Source organism: Coturnix japonica, chromosome 1 (assembly GCF_054131305.1).
Source record: "Coturnix japonica strain WE chromosome 1, WE-NBRP24, whole genome shotgun sequence".
In the NCBI taxonomy this organism is placed as follows: domain Eukaryota; kingdom Metazoa; phylum Chordata; class Aves; order Galliformes; family Phasianidae; genus Coturnix; species Coturnix japonica.
This window is the reverse complement of record NC_140663.1, coordinates 5,710,448-5,733,986: the sequence shown is the minus strand read 5'-3', so window position 1 is coordinate 5,733,986 and position 23,539 is coordinate 5,710,448. Positions and strand designations below refer to the sequence as shown.

The following is a 23,539-nucleotide window of genomic DNA, read 5'->3' as shown; positions in this document are numbered from 1 at the left end:
TCCATACAAGCTCCCACTGCATATTGTGGATGATAATGAAGGCTAAATAACCCATTTGTGAGGTCAGTGTACAATCTTCAACACAAGAAGCATGGGGTTAGTTTTACAAGCAATTTTTTAGCAAGATCAGAGCAAAGAACTCAGTAAGTGCTCAAAGATCTGAGATATATGGTTCTGAAAGTCACCCAAGTGCTGCTTTTATGGTTAAACAAGAGTATATCTTATTTTGAGGATAAATCTCCATGCCGGACGATGCTACTGCCTTGATGAAGCTGTGGACAAGGACATATTACCACAGGGAGTAAAAAGTAAACTAAGAAGCAAGCAATGAAGAGAAATCATTTCAGGCTGTTTTCCTAGTCTTTGAATGTGGTATCCTGAGCAATCCAACATACTCATGTTAATGTCTTCCCTCCACTAATTCTCTTTCCAGTACTATTAATTTATCACTCACTTTCCCAATGAGACTCATGTTGGATGATGAGAGACTGAGATCTCTGACAGTCTTTTCTCAATGCATGACTTCAGGTCAGCAGTAAAAACTTTTTCTGAAATACCATACTGTAAGTATGTACTGTAAGTACTGACCATGGCTAATTCTTCTATTCAAACACCTCGCACATGGTTGTATGTACATCTGCTTGAAAATCAAAAGCAACTCAGCAGCAAAAAAAAAGTCCAGGCAACAGTATGACTCAAGATTTATCTCCACACATCCTTCCTTTATAAACAATATTAGGCAACTGTTAATTCATTTGTCCTATCTATGAACAGAGTGAGAAGAAAATTCAAGCCAAAATGCCAAAGTGATGGGATATGTTGAGTATGATAGGTCATCATAGAATCATAGAATCACAAGGTTGGAAAGGACCTACAAAATCATCTAGTCCATCCATCCTCCCATTACCATTGCTACCACAAGCCACTAAACCATATCTCATAGCTCCTGATCCAGACACCTCTTGAACACTGCCAGGGACAGCGACTCCACCACCTCCCTGAGCAGCCATTCCAGTGCCTGAACACTCTCTGAGAGAAAAAGTTTATCCTTATGTCTGATCTAAACCTCTTCTGGTACGCCAAACAGGTCTTGATAAAAACTCTGCTGGTTCAGCCTCTACAATCTGGATGCCATTAATGAGAAGCATTAGAAACTGGCACTGAAACAAAGGTATTATTTCCTAAGACATCCTTCACCTTCCCTACTACAGAAACAAATAGCTGTCAAAAGTGTCAGTGCCCCAGGAACTGTTTGTTCTTCCAGTGTCATAAACTGAAGACTTTCATATGAGTCTGGGCTTGTGTCTGGAGGCACTCAAGCCACTTATGATAATAACAGCTCAAAACATCCTTAATATATGCTTGGCTTCTGTGTTGGATTCCCCTGTGTTCCCATCTTCTTACTTGACAACAGTCTGTTCAGAAAGGCTGTGAGAGACGTGGGAGGAGTGTGGAGACAATAAAGGGTGATGTGCTTGGATTGCCTTATGCATAAATACATCTCCACCTGGTTTGGTGGTAAGGCACTTGCAAGGCAACTAACCTAGATACTAAACCTGTGCCCATCACTGTGGTGTCAGACACTCAAGAGGGGGCACTTCCTTCCTAATTAGGGAAGAAGCTCTCTTTTTCTCTATCTTCAGTGCTCCCCTAAAATTCACTTTCCAACAAGGGCACATCTATTGCTTCTGGCTGTTCCTAGAAGAAAAGGGGAGATCCGGTTCAAGATTAGGACACGTAAATGTGTGTTGGGTTTCTAAGCTCCCATTATAGTCACAAGAGATGATGTAAATGAAGAATAACTCAAATGCACTATTAAAGCAAATGAAATTGTTCCATGAAGGCGGAGGGTTGGGGATGGGGAAGGGAGTGATTCAGTGCCCTAAGCACAAGCATCTGGTGCTATCCCACATGGTCCACTGTATCCTGCTTGGCCTCCATCTGCCACTCCAGAAGAAAGGTCTCAGCAGCGTGATACATTTGTGAAATCCATGTGGCCCTAAACGCAGATTTTTTGATAAAGTGACTGCATCAACGCAGGCTTCATATGTCCACATACAGAGTCCAGTGTCACAGGAGAAGCTCTGGGACACCCATATCACTGAAGCACAGGAAACACCTGTGTCTGGCTACCAGCACAGTGCAGGGCTGTGGGGATTGTATCAGTGGCAGTGGCAGCTTGAGTCCAGGTGGGACTCAGTGGATGGCTCAGATATCACTAAGCATCTAAGTGAGGGTAGCTGATAGGTCCTGGAGTACTGCTGATTCTATCAGGAGCTGGAAGTAGCTTGCATGCAGAAACATTCCAGGAGGTAGTTTGATCTCAGACCTAATCCCACCCAAGCTGTCTGAGTTACAGCCTGTGAACACATTACCACACTCCTATGGCAACACATCATTGCCATTGATTTTGACTGCTCACAATACAAATCAGGACCTTATTACATGAAGCACTGAAACCCTGCAAAGGTTTCCTTGTCCTGCAAACAGGAATTCATAGGGATTCATTCTTACTGAGATGATTTAAGGCTTCAGGGCTGAGAATTTCCTGTAAAGCAAATACAAAATTGTCTGAAAAGCCCAGAATGTGTTGATTTTGAAAGCAGAGCGAGAAATGACTGAGGTGCAACTGATAGAAAGAGCAGCCTCACATGATTTATGGAAAAGATTTAAACTTTTCCCTTATCAAAGATGTTTTCTTCAGCAGGATATAACATTGCATTGTGCTGTCTCATTCCTCAGCAAAACACATTAGAAGCAGCAAATGAAACCACATCAAATCTGCCAGTAGCAAAAACCTTTGGTGCATGAACCATAGTTGAATGGAACTGAAAAGTTGGAGGAAAGAAGAGATAAATTTATGTCCATGTAGCCAGCTTGCCTATCCTGCAGGCTGTCAGGTGGGCACATATTTTCATAGTGAATATTTGATGTTAAACTGAACCTGGGCAGTAGTCAGCCCTGGAAGTGAAGCATAGTAGAGTACTGCCTACTGTCTTCCACCTGCATCCTCCTCTCTTGCATAAGGAGAACGGGAACAAAGCAGGAATGCTTTAATGCTGCACCCTCATTGGAGTCTTTTTTGCCTTAGTTTTGTGTAACTCCAACAGTGGTAAAAAAAATTAAATGTAAAAATACAAAAATAAGAAATGAAAGCACTGGCATTTCTGGCATGAACAGGACAGGAATGGAACAAGCTCATCTTCTCCAATGGGGCCCGAAGACTGGAGATGATGGAGGTATTAAAGAAAATGATCCACCATTTTCAGCAGAAATCTCATATTAAGCTTTGGTGAAAATAACTCACTGTACTATGTGAAAAGCTCTTGTTCCATTGACTGCCTCCTCAAGGAAGGAAGTGCCATGGGTACTTCATTGATGTCCCTTCCACTCCAAACCGTTCTATGATTCTGTGATACCTCAGGATACACCTATAGGAATGATGCTGTGCCCTTTGCAAACTTGAGTAGAGGAGGGAATAGCTTCACTAATATCATGACCTGAAGAAGTTCATACTACTGTATGTCATGTAATTCAGTCAGGAGCAGGGATTTTCACTTTTTGAAGGGTTCCGGTTCATTTACTATTGTTTCTGCCCATGTTTTAGCCTTTAACTGGTAGGTATACAGAGTTCATTTTATCCTGGCTCACAAGCATCAGAGATGAACTTTCTTGGACCAAACAAAGAGGGTGAATATATGGTGGAAGAATATATTGCAGGTCCAAAAGTTGCCTGTGATTGAAAACCCAGCGGATACTCACAGGATATATGCGATGACCCCGATGGACCAGCAGTCCACGGCTTTGCTGTAGGGTTTCTGGGCCAGCACTTCAGGAGCTGAAATCAGAAAGCCAAACAATCACAGGTTACAAGACCGACCATCCGAATGTTGCTAAGCAGGAGTTGATGGTGTTCCCTGAAACATGAAGTTCTTTGTCGCCTTCTACTTTCAGCCCTCACCTTTTCAATAATTCTGATGCTTTTGAAGCTCTTACCCTCAGAAAGAAGGAGGACTCCTGAATGGGAACAAATTCTCTATTTTCTGCCACCAAAGATAGAAATGGAAAACAAAGATGGAAAAACATGTAAAAATTTAAGTGCAGCAAGTCCATCAGCTGCCTCCCAGAGGAAGTTTAGGACATTTGGAGCAGTGCTGAAATGCTCTTTCACCCTGGCAGCTCCAGTGTCTCACTCTGCCAAACAAGGGACTTCAAGAGACAATTTATAAAGTATGAAGTGTCAGGGAAGTGATAAGCTTGGTCTGCAGGAGAGGAAGGAGAGCTGTCACCGTGCCACCACCTGCTGACTAATGAAGCCTCCTGGGTGTAAGGGGATCATTTGTCCTCCTGCCTCTTAGAGTAAGAAACATAAAGCAGCAGGAACTGGACACAAAGAAATAGAGCCCTCTCTTTTTCTATATTGCTTTCCACTACCATAGCTTTAGCTTTGCTAGAAGTGACAGCATGGCCATTTACTGCAACTCTTTGCAAATCTGCTTTCCTTTCTTAGACCACTGAGAGCTGAAAAGGTGTTTTTTAATTGTTATTTGGGTTCCTGGACTTTCCCTGTTTGGACCTTTCCATTGAAAATGCACAAAGCCAGTTTTTAAAAACCCACAACTCTAATCTTTCCAATGTAAAGAAGCTTTAGCATGTTCAAAGCATTTCCAAAGCAAACGTCCGCAGTAATGCAACAAATTACCATTTGTGGCATTCCTAAAGCAGACTCGCCACGCGGGGTCTTCTAAAGCACATTATTCCCTCTGAATACTCTAGAGTTCAAATGCTCAAGAAAACCCCAAAACCAAACAAAACAAAACTAAAGCAGCAGAGGCTAAATCCCAGCAAATATAATTCTTTGGTATTACACCTTACTGTGCTAGGAGTCTTACCAGCCACAAGTTAGTTATTTATAGAACAAAGAAGAAAACTTTGAAGAACACATATTAAAACACAAGCCTCACACTTATTTGCTGTATAAGCTTTTGGGGTACTGGTAGGAGTTCTAAGAGCAGTCTTCCCAAGCTAGACAAGTCAGTAACACTAAGGTCAAAAGTGACAGCAAGGAATGAAGCAGCAGGCATTAATAAGAAACTAAAAAGTCTTTCTAGTGCTTTTAGCATGTATTTCTGGGCATGGGAGCTTAAAGAAGAGACCAACAGGAAGTCAATGCACAAAGCAGATGAGAGAAAGCATTCAGGTTGCATTTCCAAAAGTAGCGGAAAGGTAGAATGGGTCAAGTCAATGGGTAGACACTGCAGAAAGGAAAATAAAATTCCAAGGGAACACAGGTAAAGATATAGATGGTAGGGGGATTATGAAGGCTTTTGAGGATGGGTTTGCCTTAGTCTGCAGCACAGTCTCACCCCATTATTTTTGCCTCATCTCTTGTGACCGAGTTCTGTGAGAAAGCATGCTGAGGAGGGTTGTCTGTTTTCCCCTGTGCTTTGGTGGTCAGATGTCTTCCATTTCTAAACTTTCAAGATTCTATTCACATATCTCTTCTTCCCTTGACTGTCAGTTCCAGTTTGCACCATTTTCAAGATTGGTAAACATTGTATACTGTATAGTCCCCAAAGGAAATATTATGCAAATTGCTCCTGAACGCCACAGATACAAGTGAGCTCCTGACGTTATACAGATATGCCACATTAACATAATAGAAAACAAATCTGAGATGAGGGGATGTGAACTAAATAAAGATTCTCTTAAACATCAAAGCTGTGCTGGAGTGTTTCTTTCTGCTTTACAGGAGAGCAGAGCATTGATAAAAGGCAATTGACGCTATAGACAGTGGCTGTGAAGCAGGTAAGGACGCTGCAGGATCAAGCCAAAGCAAATATTAGTCTATCACCTCACCTTTGGTGTAATGAAGGAAGATGGGAGCTTTAAATAACTATTTTATGGCCAAAGGGCTGCTTTTTCTTCTTTTTTTTTTTTTCCCTTCTTTTTCCCCCCAAAACAAACAAGTAACGAAAGCATAAGTTAAGCATCATCTGTCTGTGATACACAAAAAAGATGGAAATATTTAATGAGCTGAAAAACAAGTGATAGGAACCCTTAGAAATGACAACAGATCAATGCCTGAGAAAGCAGGAGATGATGCAAAAGAAAAACAAGAGCTGTCGGTGTTAAAGGATCAACACAGTTGACTGAAGAAGCAAAACAGCAGCAAGGAGAATGGAAAAGTCTAAACTCACATTTCTGGTGCCAGGAAAACGCATATGAGCAGAAAGAAAAAGGTATTCAGATCTCTCTTTCTGAACCTTGAAGCCAAAGCAATCAGAAGGTCAGGAAAACCAGTCCTGAATGAGTTATATCTTTCTTTGGATAATGAGGACACTTCACTTCCAGGCCAGATAATCTGCTGGCTTACAGCTCAGGTGCTTATTTGTTTTTTAATAAGATAGAAATTGAAGGGCTTATTTCAAACGAAGGGTTTAAGAAAGAGTTCAGAATAAAAAGATTTGGAAACCTTTCAGAGCACAGTGCCATTACCCCCAGTGGGCGCAGCTCCCAATAAGCTCCCTAAAAATGCAGCTGCTGGATGCCAAAGCCAGCAATCCATGTTCTTGCAAAGAGCTCAGCTGATGCGGATTGCTCTGGTAGTTTAAGCCTGTTGAAGTCATGAGGGTGCCTGCCCTTCATTCCAGTCTCATAGTTAAGCGCCGTTCTCCTTCACTCTCAAGATGTTACTACTCCCACCAGACTTTGCTGTCTCACAGGAACTCAGTCTAATGCTATTTTCTTTGGTTTATATGGCTTCCCATGTATGGCATGCCAGAAGGAATGATGCATTTGATCAAAGGGTGATGGTTTTGATGGCTCCCCATAGGATTGACAAGTTAGGAGGGTGCTGTAAATGTGGAAGGAATGAAAATATCTAAATACAGTTAAAAAAATCAGGGTCCTGCTTACACTGGGTAGAGAAACAACTCAGCTGTCCTAGCAAATTAGCCTTGCAAAACCCAGGACTAATTGTTCAGCTAGTAACTACTCAGGGCCATGCAGACTGGTCTCTTAAGGAAAGATGGGAAAATGTGAAGGAGTTGTGTTGGTGGAAGATGGTAATAAAATTCAAAATGAAAGGTGAGTATTGGGCAGGGTTTGTAAGGGACACTATAAGGGAAGTGCTGTTAGACCCGCTGCTTAGGACTCTTGAGGGTACCACCTTGAGAGGATGGATAGAAAGGAACTCCACACCACTAAGTAGATGCATGGTTGCTCTAAGAACCTACCCAAGGATGGTGCAAGAGTAGCTTGAGCTCTGCTCCCATCATAAAAAATGTCTTCTTCACAGTGCAAACAGGCTGAGACACACAAAACAGCTTCATCCAGAGCCAGGAGCCTGTCTTTTCCATTGACTCCCGGGATGAAAACCACTTGTTTCCCTCTCTCATACAGTCTTCCAGTGTTCAGCTTGTTCTGGTTGGCCAAGACCTTGCAGTTTGGTACTGTTTTGTAAGGGCAATGGTGTTCTGGTGTAGCCTGGATGGTTTCTTATGGTCCACTTGTCCCTGTGTCATGTTTCTGAGTCAGATGTAAGTAGCTCTCATGGGATATAACACAGCTACAACCACAGCCCAGCGGAGTCCATTTCCCAGAGTTGAGTGACGGCACTGTCACCACTCTGTGCTTTGATCAGAGTAATTCCCATGCTTTATTTTTACTTTATTACTCACATTACTGCCTAAACAACTCCTGGGGTTGCTTTTTGCTAATAAGGATATTCCAAAGGCTTACTGAATATTTTGAAGCATTTTGCTTAAAGGATACCAAGTAAAGTCAAAAGTAAACGTGGAAATCTATTGTTTACTTGAGTGCTTCAGTCTTGCACAGGGCTAAGAGAAACACATGGCTTTGATAAGATCTAGACTTTCTACTGGATTTCTGGCAGAGCTGTAAGGTGTGAGATGACCTTTTCTAAAGCCACTACAGAGAATAAAACCAGTAGGTAATGGGAGGTGTTTGGTGATCAGTCACAAACCCAGGGTCCAGCCCAATCCTTAAGACAGGGAAATACGACAGAATTTTACTTGAAGTTGCTTTGGGCCCCAAACAAGAATTTTAAATCTCAGCAGGATTAAGATATTAGCCAGCCACAAACACAGTTAATAATTCAGTGTCTCTGCAAATGGAGATCAGATTGCTGAGACAGACTTTCCAACATATTTTCCAAGCTTTCCAGTTTTTGTAAGCATCTTGTGAGTCTAAGTCCCATCTGCAGAAGTAACCAAAGCTTTTGAGAGATCAAATCTCTCAGTCAGCGAGACCTAGTTTCCAAGCAGCCAAAATCTCTTCAGAGGAATTTGTTGAGGGACTGGAGAGTCATTCACTAAGTGCCCAACTTGACACACCTCAATGACAACTCATTTTCATGCAGTTTTAAACACCTCCTCCATCAAAACCAAGCTTTTATAAATGGTCTCCAAGCAGTCCACATCTGTGATGTTTAAATCAACCTATCACTAATGGCTTATACAGATCTTGCCCATAGTCCCATAGATCATTCAGAGAATTTGGAAAGCATGGCTTCTTCTCCAGTCTAGAAGATGGGTGGGATCCATGCAAACCAATCCACACACCTAATTTACAAAGAGCTAAATCACACAAGCCAACTTATTTTACCTCATTTATGTTGTTATCTAGAAGTTGGGTATCTAGTCCCAGATCATCACCTGGGTTCTCTTTACAGGAAATGGAAGGAGATAAGAGTGGAAAGCAGATAAGAAAATGGAAGATCTTTTCATTAGAAAAGGCTGTATTATCAGACCTTCTTATCTACTATAAGTAAACGCTTAGATTTGCATCTTAATAGAAGTACCCCCAGCTAAATCTAATTGGTGAAAATATTCTGACAGTCATCTTTTCAGCATAGGACCAAAAGCTTTGACAAGAACTCCTGAAAGAATAAGGTCTCTGAACTGTTGACAGTAATTTAATCGGTAAAGCAGAGCCTTTAAAGCCAAGCCAATGTGCTCATGCGTTACTAGCTATGCACAATGTAGACATCCTCCAATTCAGTAAGCAACAATTTGATTTTCAGAAAGAAAGCTGATATTTCTGAAGAAGCTAAGTTACAACTTTACCTTCCTCCATTTGCTGAACTTCTGAACCACACAGACAGGAATTTGATGTCTCAAATACCACCATTCATTAGAGCTAAAACTAAAAAAGATTAACTAAACTGAAAAAATGAATCACAGAGAGGCAAAAGTATATATTATTCATGGAAATTAGGCAGAAATGGCATGGGGCCTTGCATATTTGCAAATATGAGGGACAGCAAACCTGAGTTAAGATCAAGTCTGGTGCAAAGTCAGAAGCTCATGGAGCACTTTGCACAATGGGATCCAACTGGATCCATTTTATGAGATGAAGTATAAAGAGCAGATGACATTAAAGATTTCTTAATTGAGTCCTGGTGTCTTTGGCATGTGATATTTGCCTATTTTTTCCCTAGAAAATTAAAAGCAAAATTTAACAGACAAAAGTATTAATTTCTCATTAAATCTTAGAAAATGGGATGTTCTATTTATCTTTAAAGAAAACTGTCAGAAATTATGTTGTAAGCTGAGAATCCTTGAGCGTTATTTCAAGGATGACTAAAATAGCTGGAAGAAAAACAAGAAGACTTGGTAGGAGGGTGTGGAGGTTGATTGTATTTGTGTTGTGCCATTAGAGGGAAGATCTGTTGCATTTACTGGAGTGAGATTGGAAGGCATGAAAGCTTTCAGATGCAGACAAATTGCGGAGTATGTATGCAGAAGACATGTAATTGGGTGTAACACCAAGAAGACCATTTGTCAGCATTATTGTGATGAATGGCAACAAAAACATTCACTGCCTGGAAAATGTTGTCCAGGCAACCAATTATTTAAAAAAAAATAATAATAAAAAGAAGGTAGCAATAATAGGAGCTCTGTCCTGTGGAAAAAAAAAAAAAAAAGAAAAAAAAAAAAAAAAAGAATAGAGCAAATATTTAAAGAGATTTTCTTTGTGTGAGAGGTGAAAAACTCCTGTCAGCAATTCTGAAATAAGTGGCCATGACTTCTTGAACGGCAATGAGTAAATCCTGTGTTCAGTAAAGAACATGAAGGCACTTCTGTAGCTATCTGCATCCAGATTATGAGCAATGAGAGCTCTGAAACATCTGTCCAAGTACAACAATTGATAGGATGCCATCCAGAGAGACCTAGTCAGGCTTGGACAGTGGGTCCAAGAGAACCTAGTAGAATCATAGAATTGTTAAGGTTGGAAAAGACCTCTATAAATGATCATCAATCCAACCATCAATCCATCCTCACCATGCCCCCTGATCCATGTCCCTCCTCAGAGGTTTCTCTTCCAGGTAGAGAATGAATAGCAGAAGTCCCATGTGTGAATCCTGTAGACCAAACTAAGAATTAAGACAATGCTGAGGTTTAATCCTTGGGTAATTCCATGTCTTACTGCATGTGCCTTAGGATCCTTGTGCTCCAGTGCCCACCGCAAAGCAGCACTTCCTCCTGTCAAGTAATGTAGAAGACAACCCTGGGATTAAATGTTGGTTGGCAACCATGGACCTATGCAATTTACCTTATGAGGTTCAACATATCCAAGTGCAAGGTCTTGCAGATGGGTGACAGTAACCCCCACTATCAATACAAGCCAGGGGACCAAATTAGTGAGCACAGTCCTGCTGAAAGAGCCTTGGGAGTACTGGTGGATGGCAAGTTGGACATGAGCAATGTGCTCCAACAGCCCAGAAAGCCAATTGCATCCTGGGCTGCATCAACAGAAGTGTGGCCAGCAGGTCGAGAAAGGTGATTCTGGCTTTCTGCTCTGTGCTGGTGAGACCTCATTTGGAGCACTGCATCTGGATATAGAGTTCTCAGTACAGGAGAGGCACAGAGCTGTTGGAGTGCTCCCAGAGGAGGGCCACAAAAATGATCCAAAAGATGGGACACCTCTCACTAAGAGGACAGGGAGCTGGAGCTGTTCAGCCTGCAGAAGAGAAGGTTCTGGGGAGACCTGAGAAGAGCCTTTCAGCATCTAAAACAGGGCTGTAAGAAAGAAGGGGACAGAAAAAAAAGACTTCAGCAGGGTTTGTTGTGATAGGACAAAGAGAAATGTTTTCAAAGTAAAAGAGGGGAGATTTAGATTGGACATAAGGACTTTTTTTTTTTACAATAAGGATAGTGAGGCACTGGAACAGGTTGCACAGAGAAGTGGTGGATGCCCTGACCCTGGACACATTCAAGGTCAGATTGGATGGGTCTCTGAGCAACCTTATCTAGCTGTTTGGTGTTCCTATTCATTGCAGGGAAGTTGGATCAGATGACCTTTAGAAGTTACTTCTAACTGGAAGGATTCTATGATGATTCCATGATGATTCTATGACAATGTTGCATGCTTTGAGTGCTTCCTTTCCAGACAGCATGTTTTCTTGAATGGAAGAAAAGCTGTATGAGATCATATAGCGTCAGAGCAGGGTTGCACTCCTTCATTTCAATCAGCACTTCAGCAAACCTAACATTCAAGTTACACGTATCTTGCAGACGTATTTTAGTCAGTGCCCATTTCAGAACAAAATAAAGCTTGTTAATTAAAGACAGAAGAGCTGACAGTAAAAACTATGAAAATTGCTGTCTAAGCTCAGATCTTGCTAAGGCTTTGGAAAAAAGACTTCCAGTCTGGGGTGATTACACAAGACAGTTATTCATGCTGTATGGAGGGCATCTTGACTTGTGAACCTATGATCTGATGTCATCTCAATGGGAAAAGAAACACATTACTTTTTTTTTTTTTCCTGATGTTATCAACATGGAGTGTGCCTGTGTACCATGAAAATAATGCCTGGAAAATGGTATTGCTAGGACAAACCTGGATCACTGTGTCATAACCTCATAATCTGGGTTCTTATACCAAGATATGATCTGAGGTGAGATGGCAGCTGCAAAGCAAAAGAAGCTTCTCTGTGACCGATAGAAAACATGTCTGTCCTACTAGATAGAAAATCTATCCTTGGAAAAGGCAATGTCATTTTAGTTTCATGGATTTAACCACAAGTTAACCCCAGACATTAATTTTGCCCTCTCACCTGGCTAGCTAGGTAGCATAAGAAATACTTGCTGGATGTCCCACGCGTGAAGTAAACCTTTCAAATAGTGTTTTCTGACAGATCCTGTCATCATCTGCCATGTTTTTCTCATATTCAGTTGATTTAGCTTTTTTAGAAGGATGCTGGTAAATGCACTGGTACAATCACTACCAAATGGATAAAATATTGAGGAATATATGATAGGTAATAATTTTCTACCACCTAGGAAGGCTCAGGGATCTAAAGAGTTTTTAAATACTTAAACAAGTCAGTAATTCAATGTAATTGCAATATAGGATTACTGAACTTGTTTGAATAAATTTAGCTCTTTCATTTTACTGTCTTCTGTCAAAAGATTCCAGGAAACACTGTTCTTTGCAATTAAAGTAATATGTTACATTATGTAAAGTGTCTTGGTATTATAGGTGCTTGCACACGCTTGCTTTTGAGTATAATCTTTCTAATTTACCTACAGGCAGAGGATTTGACAAAAATCCTTTTGCAGAGAAATATAATCATGAAAACTAATCCCACAACCCCCGAGCTGGATTGCAGGATTGCAGTCCAAGGGAGAAGAGCACACAGGACACAACATCAGCAACTTCTGTAATCTCTGGTTCTAACAAACATGTGCAAAATCTCCTGTACACTATGTAGTGGACCTAGAAATTCTGTATTGCAATTGAGAGGATTGAAATGATAGTATAACCAAACCACTTACCAACATAGCCAGGAGTTCCACAGGCTGTGGACATCACATCTCCTTTACCCTCCATCTTAGACAATCCAAAATCACTGATCATGATTTTTGACTCTTCATCCTGGCTGTAGTAAAGCAAGTTCTCAGGCTAGAAAGAAGAACAAGTAAAGTGGAGTATGAATGTGTCAGCCTAATAACAAGGTTGGTTATTGCTTATATTTTATACAACTCTTAGTCATACCATGCACTAACATCATTTTGTTCCCCGAAAGGAAGTGCTGCAGAACTGAGGAAGGGAAGGAAGGGAAGGAAGGGAAGGAAGGGAAGGAAGGGAAGGAAGGGAAGGAAGGGAAGGAAGGGAAGGAAGGGAAGGAAGGGAAGGAAGGGAAGGAAGGGAAGGAAGGGAAGGAAGGGAAGGAAGGGAAGGAAGGGAAGGAAGGGAAGGAAGGGAAGGAAGGGAGGAAGGGAGGAAGGGAGGAAGGGAGGAAGGGAGGAAGGGAGGAAGGGAGGAAGAGGAAGGAAGGAAGGAAGGAAGGAAGGAAGGAAGGAAGGAAGGAAGGAAGGAAGGAAGGAAGGAAGGAAGGAAGGAAGGAAGGAAGGAAGGAAGGAAGGAAGGAAGGAAGGAAGGAAGGAAGGAAGGAAGGAAGGAAGGAAGGAAGGAAGGAAGGAAGGAAGGAAGGAAGGAAGGAAGGAAGGAAAACAGTAGGCATTAGAGAATTTTTGTATCTTCTCCATTGGCAATCAACTATTACAAGAGAGAAAATGTCTTTAAAATCTACAGAATTGTTCAGTGATGTTTTGTCTATGGCTGATTAGGAAAAAGTGCTGCAGAACTGAGCACAGCAACTTCTTTATGCTGAAAGAAAACAAGAGTCATGCCATAAAGCCTTCACACCAAAGTCAGCAGGTTGGAATGTCCAACCAGCTCCCAGATGCCAATCTGCAAATCCTCCATCTAGAAGCTGTGAACACCCTACAGCAAAGCTCTTACTAGGTGCTGTGAAGAGCCTCTTCCCATGCATAATATTTGAGTTTGCAAAAAGATCCAGCTAGCACCCTGACAACCCAGCAATAATGATGTGCTACTGCACCACTTGGATCGTGAGGTCTTCATCTGAAAGAGCAATGGATATCCAGCGTGGACCTCTTGCCTAGAAACTAGTACAAATGCCTACCCATATGCAACACATTTCGTCTATCAGGCTGTTATGCACTTCAGCTGTGGGTTTCCAGGAAATGATGAGAAGCAGATGGGACCATGCAACATCATTAAATTCCCTGGGACACATCCAATCTTGGATGTGTAAGGAGAAACAGTTGTACTGCAGCAGCTCTGGCAATTGTCCTCCCTTCTTCACCATAAACTCCTACTCCAAGGAAAGAGGTGGATGAAGAAAAAATGGAAGCTGACATTACCTTCACCCTATTCTGGGGTTCCTGCTCAACCTCAAGTGAACATTAAAGTACTTTGTGTCTGCCTGGTTCCAGCATAAAAACACATAGTGATGACTTCATCCGTGTGACGTGATGACCACAAAGGATTTACAGACTAAGAGAAAGCTGTAACTGTATCTGTGAATCAACTAGATCTGAAGCAAAAGAAGGAAACGGTTCTGTTCATTGAAATAAAAATAACATTCATAGAATCATAGAATGGTTTGGGATGGAAGAGACCTTTAAGACCATCTAGTTCCAGCCCCCTGCTATAGATAAGGACATCTCCCTCTAGACCCAATTACTCAAAGCCACATCCAGCCTGGCCTTGAGTGCTTCCAGGGAGGGGGCATTTACAACCTTGCTGGTTCCAGTGTCTCACGGCTTTCACAATAAAGAATTTTTTGTCACTACCTGCCCTTCTAAAAAGTCCCTCTTCAGCATTTCTGTAGGCTCCTTCAGGCACCACAAGGTTGCTGTAAGGTCCCTCTGGAGCCTTCTCTTCTCCAGGCTGAAGAATCTCAACTCTCTCAGACCGTCCTCATAGGAGAGGTGCTCCAGCCCTCTGATCACCAATTATCATCACCAAGTATCATCTGCAAACTTGCTGAGAGTGAAGTGATCCCACTGTCCTTGTCACCTACAAAGATTCTAACATCGGTCCCAGCATAGATTCCTGAGGGATGCCACTCATCACCACTTGGAGACTGAGCCATTGACTGCAGTTCCCTGTGTGTGACCATCCAGCCCATTCCTAATCCAGTGAGTGGTCCATGCATCAAATCCATTTTTCTCCAATTTGGCAAACAGGATGTTATGCACAACAATGTCAAACGCTTTGCCCAAGTCCAGGTAGATGACATCAGCTGCTCTTCCTTTATTCACTGGCACTGTAATTCTATCATAAAAGGCCACCAAGCCACATTGGTTACCACCAATCACCTCATCTTTATTTTTGATTTGCCTTAATAGAGCTTTAGGGAGGATCTGCTCCATGATCTTGCCAGACAGAGAGGTGAGATTGACTGGCCTGTAGTTCCCTGGATCTTCCTTTTTTTCCCTTCTTGAAAATGGGGGTTCTGTTTTCACTTTTCCAGTCAGTAGGAACTTCACCAGACTGCTGAGACCTTTCAAATATGATGGATAGCAGCTTGGCAACTTCATTTGCCAGTTCCCCCAGAACTCATGGATGGATCTCATTGGGTCCTGTGGTCTTATACACCTTCACGTTCTTTAGTTGGTCTCAAACCTGATCTTCTCATACAAAGGGCAGATCTTTCTTCTTCCAGTTCTTACCTTCACTTTCTGCAGCTTGGGCAGTGTGGCTGGAGCACTTGCTGGCGAAGACTGAGGCAAAGAAGCCACTGAGCACCTCAGTTTTCTCCATATCCCTCAAGACCAGGTCTGCAGTTTTCTTCCGGAGTAGGCTCACATCTTCCTTGGCCTTCCTTTTATCACTGATATACACATAGAATTTCTTCTTGTTCTCCTACCTGTCCATGGCTAGATTTAATTCTGTCTGGGTTTTAGCTTTCCTAACCTGATTCCTGGATGCTTCAATAACTTCTCTGTAGTCCTCCCTCGTAGCCCATTCCTGCTTCCCCTCCCTATAAGCTTTCTTTTTGTGCTTAAGTAAGTGCAGGAGCTCTTCATTAATGCTTGCTATGCATGCTCTTTGACACCCTTAGGGTCTTGAACTCCACCATTTATTGGTCACTGCAGCCATGGCTGCCCTTGAACTTCATGCTATTCACCAGCCCCTTCTCATTGGTGAGGACAAGGTCCAGCCTAGCACCTTTTTTTGTGGGTTCCTGTACCACTTAGATGAGGAAGTTGTAGCATTAATGTTTTTATCATGATACCTCTTAAGTCCAGTGCTTTAGGTGGCCTTTATAATGCCTTTCTGACTGACATGCAGCCATCCCCTGAGCTCTCAACTCCACATTTTTTGTCACAATGCCCACCTTGGTGCCTACAAGTGGTCGAAACCTTATCAATTTCAAAATGCTGGCAGCCATTCCAGATAGCAGAACTAAACAGGAAAAAGATTTCTCTGATACTGATCAGCTGCTGGTGGGGCAGAGTTGGAATTAAGAGAAAGACAACTATTTTCTAACAATTTCTACTGACTCATTTCAGATCCCTCATTTATTCATGTTTAGCAATGCCAATAAATCCAACCATTTTAAACTTAAACCTGCTTACAACTTATTTAAAGCAATTCCACTTTTTATAAAGTGGGCTGGTTAATTCAAGAAGCATTAACAAGATGGCTCTGTACCAAGCAGAGCTGCTCCATCTTTTCACTCCTTTTGCCAATCCTGGACTTCACTGGATTTCATCTGCTGCCATCTCTTGTTAGTTTCTGCTGTTTTATTGATATGAGAGACTTGGAGCACAGATCTGCTTTTCCTGACTACAGCAAGAACTATTTTGGTATCTGAATAACACATAATTGCAATAAATAATTGTTACAGATATTTCAAGGGTTGTATTTTTACGGAGAGGATTCTTTCCCAGTGTTTCATTTAGAGGATCACAATTTGAAACTTGCACTTATCTTGATAGCTGGAAACCAAAAAAAGCCTTATTATGTTCCTATTTTAGCCATCATACTATGTTTGTGCTAATAGATATTTCACAGCAGGTGTTCCTCATATACCATATCTTATGAATCACTTTAACAACAGATAAACTACTGACAAATACTTGCAAACAAAAAGACAGAAAAAGAGCCAGTCCTTGCCCCAAAATACTGCTGAGGAAGGATATTTGTTTGATTTAAATTAATCATATCCTTCAATAACCTACTGAAGAAATTTGTAGATTAATCTACTTTCCAATTACAATATGTCATGTTTTATTATGGGAACAGCCCCACACAGTAAAAAGATTCACACTGGGAGTAAATAATGCATTAAATTTAAAAGTGCATTCAAAATTAAATATATATCTGTACATCTTTATGGCTCATGACTCCTTTGATGTTCATTCAGCCTTTATATATAATTTGTCCTACTTTGTCAAATCCCACTATCACTATATGAGGACCACTCAATGCTACAGCATCAACACTCAACGCAACTCCTGTTTCTGCCATCTTTCCAAAAACTAAAACAAAAATGTTGTTTTATTCACAATTTTTTTAGCTTTCTTTTGACATTTGTGGGTTGTTCTTTTTTTCTAATGTCTCAGATTTTTTTTTTTCTAATGTGTACTCATTTATTATTTAAGATGGCTAAAGACAGAATGGTTTAGCTGTATAGTATGAAAGACAGGCCTTTCTGCTTATCCTAATGACATTTTACAGTATGAAAAGAAAACAAATCAGAAATAATGCTTGTTTGTTTTCACTGTAATTGTTGTGGTGGTGTGTTGGTTTTGTTGGTTTTTTGTTGTTGTTTTCTAATCAGAAAAGCTGAGGGCTTCTGATATAATAACATGGTGCAGTTGAAAGGATGACTATCTTAAAATCACATCGGCACGCAATGTTCCTTAGAAGAATTCTTGCTGTGAAAAAGGTCTCCAGAAACACTGGACTAAACAGCAAGATGGGAAATCATTCAACTCTTCCACACAGTTTATTTCTATTAATAATTTTTAAGTAAGAGTAAATATAGCACAGCAAACCTGCAAGATAATGAGCAACAGTAAGCACTTACATCCCAGCTGAGTTTTTTGTCTTAATGTAATGTTCCAGATTTTAATGAATGACATATTTTCCCAAATCATACGTGCAAAACACCTGTTGACTTTAACAGCCTTGACTACAAGAGTTCTTATTAAAATAAATTACAGTGGAAGGATATGTAACCCTCAGAGCATCCTTCTTATGGTAAATCGTTACAGAAACATACATCCCCAGGGGAGGCTGGATTTGCATTCATTACACTTGCCTAATTACACAACCTTCATTAGCGCTGACTGGAAGACAAGATCTAGTTGTGGTCATACCTTGAGGTCCCTGTGGACAATGCCCATTCGATGCAGGTAGTAGACAGCGTCCAGGACCTGCCGGATCAGGGTGCTGGCATCCTTCTCAGTGTAGAACCCTTTCTCAACGATACGATCAAAAAGCTCTCCCCCAGACACCCTAGAAAACACAACAGCATGTAGAAACATGAGGATGTGCTTTGTAACGTACTTTATATCTCCCTAAAGAATGGTCACGGACACGCAGTAGCCACAGTCAGTCCAAACACATGTCTGGAGCTCAGGAAGCTCTCCCACTGTTCCAACAAGGATTTGCTTCCTCAAAATCCAAGGGCAGGTTTCTACCCCAAAGACCAGTGGAGTAGCAAAGGAAAAAAAAAGGAGAGGAAAAGGTAGAGGAATTTGGGAGGGAAGGGTGAATAAGTAGTATTGGCGAATTCAGCTTGTCCTTGCCCACAGGTGCCCACTGAAGATTGTGAGGCTTCCTTCTAGCATGAGCCCTTGGAAGTCATTTTGAATTGCAGAATGTGGCCTGGCTTTTGTCCTGGAGGAATGGCCCTTTATCCACAGATGTGTGAAATGTATACCGTATCACTACCAATATCTAAACAGCATTAACAAATTAGCATTTATCCATACATAGAATCCTAGGCTAATGGAATGTCCCGAGTAGGAAGAGACACACAGGAATCATTGTGTCCAACTCCTGTCTCCACCCCAAAACCCAAATCCTACATCTTGAGAGCATTGTGCAAATGTTCCCAGAGCTCTGGCAGCTCAGGACCATGCCCACTGCCCTGGGCAGCATGTTCTATACCCACTGCCACCAGAGTGGGACAGTCTCTTTCTTTACCTGGTGCACCCCAGGATACGGTTGGCCCTTTTGGCTCCAGAGCACACTGCTGACTCAGATTCATTTTGCCATCAGCCAGAAGCCTCAGATCCCTTTCTGTGGGGCTGATATCCAATATCTCATCCTCCAGGTTGTAAATATACCCAGGCTTGCCCCAGATGCAGCATCCGGCACTTGCTCTTGTTGAACTTTATGTGATTGGCCATTACCCAGCTCTCTAATTTGTCAAGATCTCTCTGCAAGACCTATAGAATACATGTATTTTCATTTATCAGTAGCCACAAATCCTTAAGTCAAATGAGTCTTACTTGAGCACAGCCTCTGCCTGGCACTGATAGCAGGCAGTTATTGATGAAGGAGCACAGATTATGGGCGCAATTAATCACCAGATGACACAGAAGGGAAAAGGATTCCACTACTCAAAGAGGAAAGAAAATAAAACCTTGACATCCCACTATTTAATGTCTTCTATATTATGCTATTCCTCTGCCCTGCTAGAAATAACACATTATGAACCCAATCTTAAATAAAGAATGGACACATTAAAATTCCCTGGAGGAATATTGGGGGAAACAAAAGAGGAAAGAAACGTCTGAGTAATTGAAATAATAAAACTGTCAGCAAAAAAACTGCCCTACTAGGGTAAATAAAATATTTCCATTTTAACAAGCAAAACCTATTAAAAATAAGATGAATGTGATGTGTTTTTTTCAGCAAGTTGCACTACTTAGCATATCATAAATAGCACTGTAAAACTTTCTTTAAAAAAAAACAACAAACCAATAAAGGGAAGTAATAAATGACTACAGTCATTAAATACATATGGACTGGGAGTTTGCCATTATACAAATAATAGGTAATTCAGCCACAGCCACTCCAGGCAATAATCTGTTTGAATTATGCTGTGAAGTCACTTCCTAGGGAAGTCTGGAACCTGAATGGAGGAGAAAATTACCACTAAAAATGAGTGAATTCAACCTCTAAAATGAAGAACAATCTGGAAAGGAGAAAAAAAAAAAAAAAAAAGCAGTTAACAACAGATAATCCCCCTATTAAGTACTAGGCAAACAAACCAAACCAAATAGTCTGCTAAAATACTGGCATTAAACTGAAGTTCTGCTGTAAAGGTGAAGTTCCCCACAACCTGAAGTTCCCCCAGGAGACAGATGGCATTTTCAGTGGGGCTTGATGCCCGTTGCTTGCAGAGAAGGGCCAATGTAGTTATGCCAGGCTGACAGTGGGGCAAGGAATGCCCTTGTATCATATCAAATTTGAGAGCCTGCAAGCCTGCAAGCAGGGGAAGAGGCACTGCAAGTGGAGGATGCCTCAAGTGCCATCACACAACAGACTTCTCTGAGAGCACACCCTGAATCCCACACGGAAAACCTTGAACTAGAAACCTATCTTACCTAGTTTCATAGAATCACCGAGGTTGGAAAAGACAACTGAGATCATCTAGTCCAACCATCAACCCATCCCCACTATGCCCATTAAATCATGTCCCTCAGTGCCATGTTTACTCTTTTCCTAAACACTTGCAGAGAAGGTGACTCCACCACCTCCCTGGGTTTCTCACCAAAGGAGTTGTATCATGTGTACATAGATATGTATATACCTACATAGATGGACAGGATGTTGCTACAAGTCCCTTTTAGCCCTACACCTTTTGCATGCCCCATAGCAACATAGGCCTTGCCAGAGGAGAACAATCACAATCTCTACCTCACCATTCAGAGAAGGCAAATAGTGTTATTGAATTTGGCTCCCATTAGCTGGCTGTCTTTTTATATTTCCTCCTCAGCTCTTTTGTTTCCCACGGATTGACTGCACTGAAAATTGGGCCCACGCAGTAATTGATATGACTGAACACAGCACATATCCCAGTGAAAATGCCATGCCTGCTGTCTTACTATTTCATGGAGTTGCTTTGATTGCATTTGAAAGGGTTGCTGTAGTAGATATTGATTTATTTCAGGTGCTTTCTGCTCAAAGACTCCCTTTCCCTGTTTGGAGAGTATACTTCTGTACACATTTTTCCATTAAAATGACCAAATTTCCCTCCATCCCAGCCCCCTCTCCCTTCTCCTCATGCCTCATTCTTTAATCAAAAGCTTTTCTTAGTAAAATGGAACTCAGTGGATCTACTGTACCCAGGCTCAATCTGTTTATAATTTCCTTTAAAACATGGAAAATATTTTCAACCACTTAAATGATGCACTGCAAACCAGAATGTAACCCTATGTATGTTAATGTAACCCTATGAATGTAATAGCGTCATCTACGACACTATGATGACTCAATGAACCACTGGTGAGCTTGCTTATTCATAGTGTTAACAGCACCTCAGGTACACACAGTGAGTTGAGGGACTCATGCTCTCATTTACTTGTGTAGTGACTCTATGCTATGGTACACTGGATTTGCACTATGTTTGTGCTCAACTATAAAGTCTCTCTTGATGTGGACAAGTATCATGGTTGGAGCTCACCTCCCAGGGATGCTCTGTAACACAGCGCCCAAAGCCATGGGTGCTCTTTCCCATACGGAGCTTTTGTCCATAGGGCTGTCCTTCAAAATCAAGCTATCTCAGTCATGCCACTGGGAATGCTGCTCCCTGCATGGTGCCCAAGGACTGCCATGTCAGCAGTAAGCCAGCAAGACACAGCTGTGGGAGAGCATCTGGGCTCTTAGTTCATGGTAGAATTGTGACCTGTGGTCTAAAGCTACTCTTGATCCCAACCCCCTCTGTCTTGCTGAGGCTGGACTTGGCATCCTGTTCTGAACAGATCTGGGCACTTGCAAAGCACTGCTGTGATTTTGTTGCCTTGGTCTTTATTATTATTATGGGATACATCTCTGTTTTTCAGTGGCAGGACTAGCTTTGCAATTTTGAGCAGTGCACAGGAGGCAGGGTTGAAATTGCAAGCAGCAAGAGCAGAATTAGGTCTTTGTCTCAAAGAAATTCAAGACAAAGTTTTCTGAGCAGAAAGAGAGGGGAGGAGGAATTTCTTGCTGCTGGAAGTGGATTGCTCCCATCCTGAGGCTGGCACTGACTCATGTGGCTGGACACACTGTCCCAAACATCAGCACAAGGAACCTTTTTCCCCTGCTGATTTTGATCTTGGTTCCCTGCAAAGAAAAAATCAAAAGAGGAGCAGCCAAGTGCAGTTACTTAAAAAACACTGAACCCTGCAAATAGCTCGAGTGTCATGCTGAGATCCAAAACACCATTACAACCACCCAGAGACCTGGGCAAAAAGCAGCAGAGCAGCTGCACTTGCATCTTATGTATAGGCAACTGCTGGAACTGCCAATGTATGCTGCTTGCCCAACATGCAGCAACTCTCCCATGGTTCACCAGAAGGCATGACGAAAGCCTAGTGCATGGAGAAAGAGATAAGCTGGGCATCCACATCCTACAGGGGCACCCTGAGCATCTGCCCTGAACTGCATAAATATCAGTACTTTTCACATCTACTACAGCTTTCACCTAAAGCTGTTTCCTGCAATGAGAGAATGAAAACAATGTTTCTGCTGACCTTAAGCACACATCACAGACTATCAAGATGAAGGAGGCCAGAAATAAAAATACTTCAGTACAACTGCAGGAAATAAAGATAGAAAGCCTCAGATTTGTCTCAGTGAAACATATAGTAATGTTCCATAAGCCCCACCCTGCTAAGCAAGATGCACTGCCATCAAAACCCAGAGCTCTGAAGAGGAGGACATGGCCTGATTACATCAAACAAGGGACAGTGCTTGCAATTCCAATGGGGATACATTAATGACACTCTGCTTCACAGAATCATAGAATCATAAAGGTTGGAGAAGACCTTTAATATCAGCAAGTGTAACTGTCAGCCCATCACCACGACAGTATTTACTGTTCTCAGGGTTTCCTGAGATAAAAACTTTCGGACATAGGGTTTTGATAAGGAGACCTCAGGTACTAACCATGGAGACAACACAAATCTTTTAGGAAACCCAGACAGGTGCTGGAGTCTACAACAGACTCCTAAGGTTCTCTGGAATGGGATTAACTACAGAAAGTCTTCATAGCTCTAATGGAGGTGAATGAGGGAACAGAGAAAACAGGTCCAACATCTGTTGTTACATTTCCTTTGCTTGTTTGTGTCTTCATTTTTCTGTCTGCATTTGGGGATTTTGTCTGTTGTTTATTCCCTATTTGGCATTTAAATGTTAGCTGAAATCACCAGCACCGGTTAGGACTGGATTCAAGTAACTTTATGTATGCAAATGGTTTTGTACCTCAAAGGAGCTACGTGGTTATTTGGGCACTGTTGGCTGAACACCCTATGCAAATCCCAAAAGATGTCACAGTCCCTATTAGAGAGGAAGGAGAAGCTATCCTAACAATGTCCTAATAATTATTAAGGCTCTGTTCAAAGGTTGGTGGCCATCTGTGTCACAAGGCAATTTCAGTATTTTTGTAATTTCTAATTTACAGATGTGTCCGAGGGAGAGTTAAGGGGATGTTTCAGCATTAGTCATTCGCTTTCAATTTACATTAATCCAT

The 23,539-nt window shown here is 41.7% G+C and overlaps 1 protein-coding gene across 1 annotated transcript in view; it reads right to left on the bottom strand.

The window, feature by feature from the left end:
* The window catches only part of CAMK1D (calcium/calmodulin dependent protein kinase ID), a 205,297-nt gene that overhangs the window by 23,463 nt on the left and 158,295 nt on the right, over nt 1-23,539 (bottom strand). Inside the window, exons 4-6 of the mRNA XM_015870614.3 lie at nt 18,171-18,309; nt 12,804-12,930; nt 3,763-3,838 (exon numbers count right to left, since the gene is read on the bottom strand). Of these exons, the coding sequence (XP_015726100.1) occupies nt 3,763-3,838; nt 12,804-12,930; nt 18,171-18,309 (342 nt within the window). The remainder of the gene's footprint in view (nt 1-3,762; nt 3,839-12,803; nt 12,931-18,170; nt 18,310-23,539) is intronic.